This window comes from Carcharodon carcharias, chromosome 10 (assembly GCF_017639515.1).
Source record: "Carcharodon carcharias isolate sCarCar2 chromosome 10, sCarCar2.pri, whole genome shotgun sequence".
Classification (NCBI taxonomy): Eukaryota; Metazoa; Chordata; class Chondrichthyes; order Lamniformes; family Lamnidae; genus Carcharodon; species Carcharodon carcharias.
The window spans coordinates 36,861,902-36,874,245 of record NC_054476.1 but is presented as its reverse complement, the minus strand read 5'-3'; the positions used below and the strand labels follow the sequence as shown (position 1 = coordinate 36,874,245).

The 12,344-nt window shown below is 44.9% G+C and overlaps 1 protein-coding gene across 2 annotated transcripts in view; it reads right to left on the bottom strand.

Moving 5' to 3' along the window:
• Positions 1–12,344, bottom strand: part of galnt18b (UDP-N-acetyl-alpha-D-galactosamine:polypeptide N-acetylgalactosaminyltransferase 18b) — a 321,574-nt gene that overhangs the window by 105,173 nt on the left and 204,057 nt on the right. For both annotated transcript variants that reach the window (XM_041197647.1, XM_041197648.1), the window contains 2 exons: positions 11,620–11,817; positions 6,619–6,733 (listed from right to left, as the gene is read on the bottom strand). In XM_041197647.1, the coding sequence (XP_041053581.1) occupies positions 6,619–6,733; positions 11,620–11,817 (313 nt within the window). The remainder of the gene's footprint in view (positions 1–6,618; positions 6,734–11,619; positions 11,818–12,344) is intronic.

Below are 12,344 nucleotides of genomic sequence, written 5' to 3'. Positions count from 1 at the left end.
TGTAATGCTTGGTCTATGTTTACTGGTCTGGGAATAAAGACCAGAGAAGGTTATGCTAATTTGTTTGGATTGTCAAATTTTGTTTTTGTCATAATGATCTGAGTGTACTTCACCTCTTTATTTGGAGCAGGGTACGTCAGTATGTAATGCTGGACGTGAGTGATTCTGAACTTTATTGCACAGGCACTGAGTGGACTTTGGGTTCAAATGAAAAGGTCATTTCAGACACCTGGAATGGAGGCGGCACTCCTGGCGTGAGGTTGAAGCTGATCTTTGACAGCCGAACTGGATCAAGGCATCCCTTGTGTCCCTGCCTCCCTGAAGGATACAGAGTCTGCATCCATGCCCTCAGTGTCCTCCTCACCGGACTCCTCTTCTGATTCACTACTGGATTCATCCTCTGTGGCCTGCGGAGCTGCGTCATCATCTTCTTTCTCCAGTGGGTTCCCCCCTTGCCAGTGCCAGATTGTGGAGAGCGCAGCATGCAACCACTATCAGTGACACCCGCTCTGGGGGATTATTGTAGTGCTCCCCCTGAACGGTCCAGGCATCGGAAGCGCATCTTCAGAAGGCCTATGGTCCTCTCTATCACCACACTTGTGGAGGCATGACTCCTGTTATACCGCTGCTCTGCCTCTATTCTTGGGTGGCAGAGAGTTGTCATAAGCCAGCTTTTCAATGGATTACCCTTGTCACCCAGCAGCCATCCATCCAGCCAGGCTGGAGCCTCGGCACCTGGGAGTGTCTGAGCATACAAGCGTCATGGGAGCTGCCAGGGTACCAGGCACAGACTTACAGAGTCTGCATCCTGTGGTCACACTATCAGAGAGTGGAAGCCCTTCCTGTTGACAAAGGCACCCAGCTGACCCGCTGGCGCCTTGAAGGCCACATTTGTGCAGTCGATGACACCCTGGACGCAGGGGAACCCAGCAACCACTGCAAAGCCTCTGGCTCGCTCAGCCTGGCTGACCTCATCTGTACGGAAATGAATAAATGTCTTTACCCGCCTGAACAGAACTTCTGTTACCAGCTTGACACAACTGTGGACAGCTGATTGGGACACTCCACACAGATTCCCCACTGACCCCTGGAAAGGTCCGGAAGCAGAGAAGTTGAGGGCCACTGTGACTTTTAGAGCCACTGGCATGAGATGTCCACCCATACAGTCGGAGCTGATCTCAGGGCCGATCATCTGACAAATGGAGGTCACAGTCTCCTTGAAGAGGCGGAGCCTCCTTCGGCATTGCACCTCAGACATATTGAAGTAGCTGTATCACCGCCTGTAAGTAGCAGGATAGTGGCGTCTTCTGCAGCCCCTTCGTCCTTGGACTGCCTGCTGGTCCTGCGCTCCTGTGCCTGCATCTCTCCCCTCCCCTGGACGCTGCATAGGGACACCTGGCCTCCTCTCCCTTTTGCCCTTCTCTTCCTCTTCAGAGGAGTTGTCTCCAGCAGAGAGCACAATCCCTATTACCAGAGTAACAGAAGGCTGTCTGATACCTGGAAGGATCCACACAGTCAAAATCCTCCGGGCACCTTGGAGACAGCAATGAGTCCTGAAATGAAGCCTAGAAATGAGAAGAATGAAGCTCAGAACAGAGCTCAAGATGTCAAGTTCAAATAAGCAACCAGCAGCAAACTATCTCCTAAACTCCCCACTACTCACACTGGCAATGTTGCTGACCCTTTTTATCCCGCCCTTAGATGAGGTTTTGCAAATGTGGGCTGCCCCCTGCCCGTTTTGCCCATGCAACGAGTGCAAAATCACACGGGGAACGTAAAATTGGGTTCAATTGGGTTTTCAATGGCCTTAAGCGGCCTTTTAATTGATGGAGGGCGCGGCTCTCACACCCGCGCGTGCCCACCCGCCAACCTGAAGATTGCGCGTGCGGGATGATGTCAGGATGCTCGCCCAACGTCTTCTGGCGCTATTTTACCCCCAATCGGGCGGGGTGCGCACCTGCCCATGAGCCGAAAAAATCTGCCCCTTATGTGGCTCGGTGTCAAATTTTGTTTGATGGCGCTCCTGTGAAGCACCTAGGATATTTTCTTATGCTAAAAGTGCTTTTTAAATGCAGGTTGTTGTTGTTGATGTTGATTTATTTGTAGTAGATATGAAGTGGGGGTTGCCAACCCTCCCGGATTGGACTGGATTCTCTAACAATTGAAGCTTAATCTCCAGGTCACTGTCTTGCGCAGCAACCAGAGAGAGAGAGAGAGAGCAAAAGAAAATTGCATTGGTTTTTCATTTACTTTGAATGCTTCTGTTCATTAGCTATAAAAATATTGAGATGGGAAAAGGGCTGTCTGACTGACAGTTAAGAAATGTCCAATTGGGTATTAAAGAGTCTGTCCTCCTTAAAATGGCTCTGAGAAGGCAAGGTTTTGTGATGATTGACATGTCAGGAAAGTGATGGAGGGGGGAATTGTGGGGGGAGGGAGGGGGGGGTGGTGGGGAGCAAGATGTCATGCGATGAAACCTCCAGGAATAAATACATTCAATCCAAGTTGGCAGCCCTGGTATGAAGGAATATGGAGCACAGATGGGTAAATGGAATTGAGGTTCAGATTATTTATGATCTAATTAAAAAGCAGAATAAGCTTGAGGGGCTGAATGGACTACTCCCGTACCTATGTAAGCCACTAAGACTGAAACATCAAAAGTGTTTATGAAGCCGAACTGAATTAAGTGCCGTTTTCGGTGAGAGCCATGATTTAGGTTTCAGGTTCAATGAGGATGGATTCTAAGCAAATATCCATAACTGGTGTGAGAGCAACTGGTCTGTAGTTCCTCAGGATTATGATTCTCTCTTTTCTGGAATAGAGATTTGCAACTCTCCAGTCACCCTGCAAAAATTACATATCGAAGGAGTGTTGGAACTGAGAGGTTATAACTATCAGGAAAGATTAATTAGGCTTTTCTCCAGTGTTTTCATTGGATATTTCTTATGTTCTTAAGGGAAAGCGAGATATGTACATGAGAAAGACATAGAAGAATGCTTTAGGTGAAATGCAGTGGGAGGAGGCTTGGTAGCACATAAACACCGGCATGGACCAGTTGGGCCAACTGATCAGTAATAAATACCATGTAATTCAATATGATATGAAGCAGACGCAGAAATCCATGAGAAGGCATTGGGCCCAGCACCTGGAGCATAGGTTGTTTCAGAAGACCGAAGTAAGATGGGCCGAATTATCTTCCTCATGTCTAACTGTCCTATGAACCGCACTGCGGAAATGAATGGATAATCTATCTAGTTTTGGCCGGGCTTGACAGATAGCATTAGAAGAGGGATTTGAGTTTGTTTATTGTAATAAAATTGCTTACTGCCAAGACATGTTGACAATGTCTCCTGGGGAAAAAAATGACACAGCTGAAAAAAGAGTAACACACAGTTTCGTTCCTGGCTTCATGGCCTGGATGCTAACAGGAGTGGGTTACATAAGGAAGTGGTGGGGGTTCTGGAATTTTGGGTGGGAAACCCAGCCTCGTGCTATGGGGCAGAAGTCTGCAACCTGCCACGTGCGGCTCTTTAACATCGCATTTGTGACTCCCAACCTTTCCCAGTTGGATAACATTAAGGACTGAATTTTACCTTTGCCAGGCGCGTGCGATCGGCGGGCCTGGGAACGGTCAGCAAATAGACCTTCAACCATGATCGGTCCCCAACCGCGATTTCACGCTGGGCTGGCCAATTAACAACCAGCCAGCGTGAAACATGCCACGAAAAGCTCAGCACTGCCGGGCTGGGGGGGGCGGGAAGAGGGCGGACACTGACATTTCCGTGGGGGCGGAAAACCTCCCTGAAGGAAGACAGCTCCCTCAGGGAGCTGCAGACCTGAAAATGCTCAAATAAAGGTTTAAAAAGCTGCAAAAAAAAAATGTCCATGCACCGCAATCGATCACCTGAAAATATAACTGATAAAAATGCTGTCCACAGATATTTATTTTAATTTTATTTCATAATGGAGATTTCATCCCGCCCTTGGATGAGGTTTGATGAAAAATGCAAAGGCCGCCTGGCTGATTTGCCCGTCCGCCAACTGTAAGGTTGGATGCGCCATGAAAAATCGGAGACAATTGCACCATTAATGGGCTTAATCGCCCTCTCAATTGTTGGCGGGTGAGCGCAAATTCGGAAACGTGCCCACCGAGCGAAATATCGCACGAGTGCGCGATGACATCGGGACGCTCGCCCGATGTCTTCTCGTGTGATTTTATGCCCGATCAGGTCGGCCGCGCACCCACCCTCAGGATGTAAAATTCAGCCCTAAAATAAAAAGGGCCTAAAAACAAGTAAGTCAAGAAAAGTAAGAATCATGTTTATATGAGGGGAGGTGGGGAGTCGGGGAGAAGAAGCTGATTATTGTGCGCACTTTATGGTTTCAAAAGAATATTTTAGTAAAAAAACACTGTGTTCGAAATAAACCTGTTTGAGTGGTATAGCTGCACCATGGTTATAGGTAAGGTCTTTGGTTCAAGGATAGGTTTTATGGTTACAAACATTATTGTTTCTAATAGGGCTGAGACAATTAATTATTCTGACTATGCTATTAGAAACTATACTTTTATCATGAGAATCATTAACTGAAAAATTACCTCAATTCCATGCATCTTTAGTTAAAGTTTGTTTTACAGGTGACTTAACTGAAAAAAAATGGTAAATATATATATCCAAATATACAATAATTCAGTGTTAGGTCTATTTTAAATTTGATCTTTTTTATTGATAAATAAATTCAATACATGTATTTTGTTTATCATATCCAAATTGTGCACTCTAGCAAAGATTCTTGGCAATTTTCATCTTGGATCTCCCAATAATTTTTCTTTTAGCTATTTTTAAAATTTCAAATGGCTGTTCAGGTTAAAAAAAAGCTGTTGACTCCTGCTAGCAGGTTTTAAGCCCACAGCAGAGGTCTTCTGTCCTTGACAAGCTCTCTGGCCAGAACCTGATAGACAGGGTTGTCTTCCAGTCAAGTCAGGAAGGACTTGGGAACAGGGTGCAGGAATACATAGGTCTGATCTCCAGCTCCGGGATTTGTGGGGGTGCTCCTGATTCTGGACTGAGGCCCGATCCCCAGTGCAATTAGTTTGGACGAGGTTATAAGCCACGGATGCTGGGATGAAGTGGTCTGTGAGTGCCAGCATGAAAAACATTGGTGTTTATTAAGTCCCTTATATTTGTGGTTTTGTGTTTCATGTAAATTAGATGTGTGCTATTTATGAAGTCATTTCCTTCCCTTACAAGCAGCTGTGTTGCTGCTTGTGTCAATCGAGAAATATCACTTGCCCCTTGCAGTATTGGACAGTTTTACTGTTCATCCCAGTTTGGAAGGGGTAGAAGGAGCAGCTAGGATAGGATTGTCCTGGAGTCTCCAGGAATTAAAGGTTAATTTTTTTGGGAACCACAATGAGAAAACCCCCTGAGAACAACCATAAGGGCACGAGCGTATGCACTTATTAATTACAAAGTAACTAATAACAAAATTCCCTCCAATACTGCTGCACTCTCTCAGTACTGCTCCTCAGACACTCCTGCACTCCCTCAGTACTGCCCCTCCGACACAGTGACACTTGCTCAGTACTGCACCTTTGACAGCGCAGCCCTCCCTCAGTACTGCCCCTCTGACAGTGCAGCCCTCCCTCAGTACTGCCCCTCCAATGGCACAGCACTCCCTCTATACAGCCCCCCGACAGTGCAGCACTCCCTCAGCACTGCCCCTCTGACAGTGCAGCGCTCCTTCAGTGCAGCCCTCTCTTAGTACTGCCTCTCCGACAGTGCAGCACTCAGGTAGTGCAGTTCAGGTCCTAACCACTTGCTGCGTAAAAATATCTTTCCTCATGTCGCCTTTGGTTCTTTGGTCATTCACCATCATTCGGTGTCTTCTGGTTCTTGATCCTTCCCCAGTGAGAACAGTCTGTCTCTATCTACTCTATATAGATCCCTCATGATTTTGAACACCTCCATCAAATCTCCTCTCAACCTTCTCTTCTCCAAAGAAGACAGCCCCAGCTTCTCCAGCTTATCTATGTGGCTGAAGTTCCTCATCCCTGGAATATTCTCATAAATCTTTTCTGCACCCTCTCTAATGCATTCACATCTTTCCTAAAGTGCAATATCCAGATTTGGATACAATACTCCATTTGAGGCCAAACCAGTATTCTATAAGGGTTCATCATACTTCCTTGATTTTGAACTCTATGTCTCTGTAAAACACAGGACCCCATACACCTTATTAACTGCTCTCTCAAAGGTAGCAAGTAAAGGTGATGACCACTGGTCAGATTCATTCACGTGTCAGCTTATCTCTAGTTATTTGCTTTAAGCTGCTATCCAGTTGCCAGCTTTGAAAGGATTCTGCCCATTCATCATGGGCAGAGAATGGTTAAAAATATCTACACCCGGCCACTCACAGTAACCATCCTAATCTTTACCATGGCTTCATAATCAGAAGTGAACTCGAATTGCAGACAAACTCAAAGCAACACACTGGAGATCAGGAACTGGGCAACAGTGTTCCGCTAGACCAGGGTTTGGTGTTCTTCCTCAAACCAAATCCAAAAGAAAAAAAGAAATGGAGAAGAAAATTGGCTGATCAGCTTTGCCTGATAGTTACCCTGATGCTGAGTTCCACATTCTCCCCTCCGTAGATCTCCATGCCTTCATCCAGTAAGCCAATCTCCTCAAAGTACAGTCTGTCTACCACAAAACAACCAATCAGAGCAGGGCTTCTACAAAACAAAAAAAAAACACAAGGAAGTAAAACTGAGTTAAGACCTTTCCCTAATGGGGGTTTCTAAATTATAAAATCCGTGTGGCGGTTTAACCAGCTCCTGAACATTTTTCATTTCGTACAGGTGAGGGTGAATCCTATGGCAATTCTGAGTCATGACATATTCAGTGTGTGTGATCTGATTTAGGTCATAAGATTGTCATTTTGTCAACAATTATACAGCCAAACAGAGTAGACGACAAGTCACAGAAAGTCGTTTTCAGATAATACACTGTACACTACATCTACTTCTGATCAGTCCCACCTTGAGCACTGTGTCCTAATATGGTCAGTCCCACTTTGAGCACTGCGTCCACTTCTGATCAGTCTTGAGCACTGTGTCATTTTCTGGTCAGTCCCACCTTGAACGTAGTGTCCAGTTCTGGTCAGACCCACCTCGAGGACTATGTCCATTTTTGGTCATGGAAACACAAGAGAAACATTCACACTGGAGACAGAGCTGCGAGGAGCCATTAGGCCGATCTCTGGTTTGACGGGGACTGAGTTATGAGGAAAGGCTGGAGACACCTGGGCTGGTTACCAGATGAGCTGGTGATGATCTTACAAAGAGCTATGATGTAGATGATATGACAAAAGTCAATCTGGAATATTATGTCAAATTAGACCATGAGATTATAAGTGTTCAAATAAACTAGTATAAAACAAAGCTAGGAACTGTATAAGAAACTTTTCGTTCACACAGAGTGATTGACCACATTAAATTGCCTCAGGGTACAGTAGGAAAAGAAAAACTTGCATTTCTATAGTGTCTTTCACGACCTTTGGATGCCCCAAAGTGCTTCACAACCAATGTAGTCGTTTAGAAGTGTAGTCATATTGTAATGTAGGAAACGTGGCAACCAATTGGTGCACATCAAGCTCCCACAAACAGCAATGTGATAATAACCATATAATCTGTTTTAGTGATGTTGCTTGAGGGCTAAGTATTGGCCAGGACACTGGTGAGAATTCCCCTGCCCTTCTTTGAAATAGTGCCATGGGGTCTTTAACATCAACCATTGAGAGCAGACAAGGAGAAGCAGACAGAGATTTAACATCGCAACCAAAAGTCAGCAAAGCGTTCAGCACCATTCACAACCCCTCAGATACTGAAGCAGGCAGTATCCATATGCAGCAAGGCCTGGACAATGTTCAGGCTTAGGCTGATAAGTGGTAAGTAACCCTCATACCACACAAGTGCCAGGAAATGACCATGTCCAACAAGAGAGAATCTAATCATCTATCTTTGATGTTCAATGGTATTACCATCGCTGAATCCACCACCATCAACATCCTAAGGGTTACCATTGATCAAAAACTGAACTGGACCAGCCATATATATACTGTGTCTACAAGAACAGGTCAGAGGCTGGGAATTCTGTGGCGTGTGGCTCACCTCTTGATTCTCCACAATCTACAAGGCACAAGTCAGGAGTGTGATGGAATACCCGCCACTTGCCTTGAAGTGTGCAGCTCCAACAACACTAAAGAAGCTTGACACTATCCAGGACAAAGCAGCCCACTTGATTGGCACCCCATCCACAAACATCCACTGCCTCCACAACTGACGCACAATGGCAGCTGTGTGTACCACCTACAAGGTGCACTGCAGCAAATCACCAAGGCTCCTTTGACAGCATCTTTCAAACCCATGAGCTCTACCACCTAGAAGGACAAGGGCAGCAGATGCATGTGAACGCCATGACCAGCAAGTTCCCCTCCAAACCACACATCTTCCTGACTTGGAAACATATTGCTATTCCTTCACTGTCACTCGGTCAAAATCCTGGAACTCCCTCCCTAACAGCACTGTGGGATTAGATGTTAAACCATGGCCTGGTCATGATCTCAAGTGGACATAAACGATCCTACGGTGTTTTGAAGAACAGCAAGAGAGTTCTGTTCAGTGTCTTGCGAATATTATTTATCCTTCAAGTAACATCACTTATAAAAAAGGGATGGTCAGTATCAAATTGCAGTCATCCACTCCTAGCGCACCATAATCAATGACAAGTAAAACTATGTAAGGAGAAGCAACCAAATTAACTTGAAACTCTAAGGTGGCAGACTGTCGCTGATGTGAGCATAATGAAATAAAAATATTCCTGAGGCAACTCAAAAGTGAAAAACTGTTCCCTAAACAGCTAATGACTAGGGGACTTGCTGCTGTGTTTCCTACACTATGACAGTGATTACACTTCAAAAAGACTTCATTGGCTGTAAAGCACTTTAGAACATTAGGTGGTGTGAAAGGTTCTGGGAGCATGTTCCAGAGTGAGCGGTTGAGAAGGCTGGAGATGTGCAGCAGAGGTTCAATGAGTGTGAGAGTTGGTTGGTCAGAAGGAACATGAAAGTGACAAAGGCATAGTGATTGCAAACTTGAGGTCTGTAACTCGAGTTGAGTAGTGATTATCTCATCAGTTCCCAATACAAAACAATCTTCAGATAAAGCTAGAATATCTAGGCTGCTGAGCGCACTGTCATTGTGGTACATCAGTGAGACTGCCTGACTACGCACCCTAAATGGGGTACATCAGTGAGACTGTGTATCTTGCATGGGGTATATCAGTGAGGCTGTGTATCTTGAATGGAGTACATCAGCGAGACTGTATCTTGAATGGGGTATATCAGTGAGACAGTGTATCTTGAATTTTTTTTTTTGTTCATTCACGGGATGTAGGCATCACTGGCTAGGCCAGCATTTATTGCTGATCCCTAATTGCCCATGTGGCTCTGGAGTCACATGTAGGCCAGACCAGGTAAGAACAGCAGATTTCCTTCCATAAAGGGCATTAGTGAACCAGATGGGTTTGTACAACAATCAGCAATGGTTCTGTGGGCATCACCAGATTTTTATTGAATTCAAATTTCATTATCTGCCATAGTGCAATTTGAACGCAGGTCCCCAGAGCATTAGCCTGGGTCTCTAGAATACTAGTCCTGAATGGGGTACATCAGTGAGGATGTCTATTCTGAATGGGTATATGATTGAGGGTGTGTACCCTGAGTGGGCTATATTAATGAGTGTGTATGGTTAACAGACAGGAAACAGAGAATAGGAATAAATGGGTCTTTTTCAGAGTGGTAGGTAATGATTACTGGGGTACCGCAGGGATCAGTGCTTGGGCCCCAGCTATTCACAAAATATATTAATGATTTGGATGAGGGAACCAAATGTAATCTTCCCAAGTTTCCAGACAACACAAAACTAGGTTGGAATGTGAGTGGTGAGGAGGATGTTAAGAGGCTTCAAGGCGATTTAGACAAGTTGAGTGAGTGGGCAAATACATGGCAGATGCAGCATAACATGGATAAGTGTGAAGTTATCCACTTCTGTAGGAAAAACAGAATGGCAGAGTATTATTTAAGTGGTGATAGATTGGGAAATGTTGATGTACAAAGGGACCTGGGTGTCCTTGTACACCAGCCACCGAAAGCAAGCATGCAGGCGCAGCAAGCAAGAAAGCAAATGGTATGTTGGCCTTCATTGCGAGAGGAGTTGAGTACAGGAGCAAGGATGTTTACTACAGCTGTACAGGGCCTTAGTGAGACCACGCCTGGAGTATTGTGAGCAGTTTTGATCTCCTTACCAAAGAAAGGATATACTTGCCATAGGGGAGTGCAGTGATGGTTCACCAGACTGATTCTTGGGATGGCAGGATTGTGATATGAGAAGAGATTGGGCTGGCTAGGCCTGTATTCATTGGAGTTTAGAAGAATGAGAGAGGATCTCATTGAAATGTATAAAATTCTGACGGGGCTGATGTTTCCTCTGGCTGGGGAGTCTAGAACAAGGGGTCACAGTCTCAGAATATAGGGTAGGCCATTTAGTTCTGAGATGAGGAGAAATTTCTTCGCTCAGTGGGTGGTGAATCTGTGGAATGCTCTACCATAGAAGGTTGTAGAGGCCAAGTCACTAAGTATATTTAAGGAGGAAATAGATTTCTAGACTCTAAAGACGTCAAGGGATTTGGGGAGAGAGCGGGAATATGGCATTGAGATAGGGGTTCAGCCATGGTCATAATGAATGGTGGAGCAGGTTCAAAGGGCTGAATGACTGAATCCTGCTGCTATTTTCTATGTTTCAAGGTTTACCCAGAATCGGGTATATCAGTGAGACTGTGTACACTGAATGGGGGAAATCAATGAGACTGTATACCCAGAATGGGGTATATCAGTGTGACTGTGTACTCTGAATGGGGTATATCAGTAAGGCTGTGTACTCTGAATGAGGTTCATCAGTGAGGGTGTGTACTCTGAATAGGTACACGAATGAGTCTGTACCCTGAATGGGGTATATCAGTAAGACTGTGTACTCTCAATGGGGTATATCAGTGATAGTGCATACTTTGAATAGGTATATGAATGAAGATGTGTACCCTGAATGGACTCTATCAGTGAGTGTGTATACTCTGAATGGGGTACATTAATGAGGGTGTATACTCCAAATGATTGCAGCAGTAATTCTCACCAAGTCTCTGTTTTCTATGAAAACATTATTTCAGAATTGACCCACCACTCAGTACATTTCAGGCCTGCTGTTAATTTCAAAGCGGTCCTTTGTTTCCCGTGGAGATGTAATCAGGGGTTAGTCTGAGTCAAACAAAAAAAATGATTTTATTTTTACAAGCTAACCATTTATCCAGCAGGAGGTGACTTGTGCCCTGAAGATGGTGGACAGGCTTTGGGGACATGAGTCACTCACCGCAAAATTTCCAGCTTCTTCTCTGCTCTTGTAGCCACAGTGTCCACTGCATTAGATGATTCCCAAAGGAAAAACTGCAAATATGTGAATGATAAATAAAACCAGTCCAGTTATGACGCAACTCACTGGTGCTTAGTTACCTGATTGGAGCTGTCGTGTTTCCCAGGTTCCACCATTCCTTGGGAGGATTTAAGTAACGACACCACAATTCCCAGTCAAAACCCTGGGCCGCCAGGGGATACTCTTCAATCTCAAAATTATCATATTTGATGTTATCGAAGGAAGGAGATATGATACGTGTTCTGTCTTCCTTTATTCTTGAGAGTATTGGCTCAGCCCTTGAAAGGTAAAGAGATATTGAGTGAGGTGTTTCTTTCATAGAATGTGGGTGGCACTGTAAAGGCGAGCACTAATTGGCCTTGAGAAGGTGGTGATGAGCCACCTTCTTGAATACAGCACCTTCTTCAATAAAAACTGGGCCATTTCAATCGGCAGTTAAGAGTCAACCACATTGCTGAGGATCGGGAGCCACATACAGGCCAGACCAGGTAAGCATGGCAGATTTCCTCCTTTAAGGACATTAGGAAGCCAGATAGATTTTTAAGTAGTTTCGTGGTCACCATTACAGACACTAGCCTTTTATTCCAGGTTTTATTTTAACAAATTGAATTTTTAAATTCCCCAGCTGCCATGGTGGGATTTGAACTCATTTCTCCAGGTCATTAGTCCAGGCCTCTGAATTACTACAAAAGCAAAATGCTGCAGAAGCTGGAAATCTGAAACAAAAACCAGAAAATACTGAAATACTCAGCAGGTCTGGCAGTACCTGTGGATAGAGAAATAATGAACTGTGGCCTTTCATCAG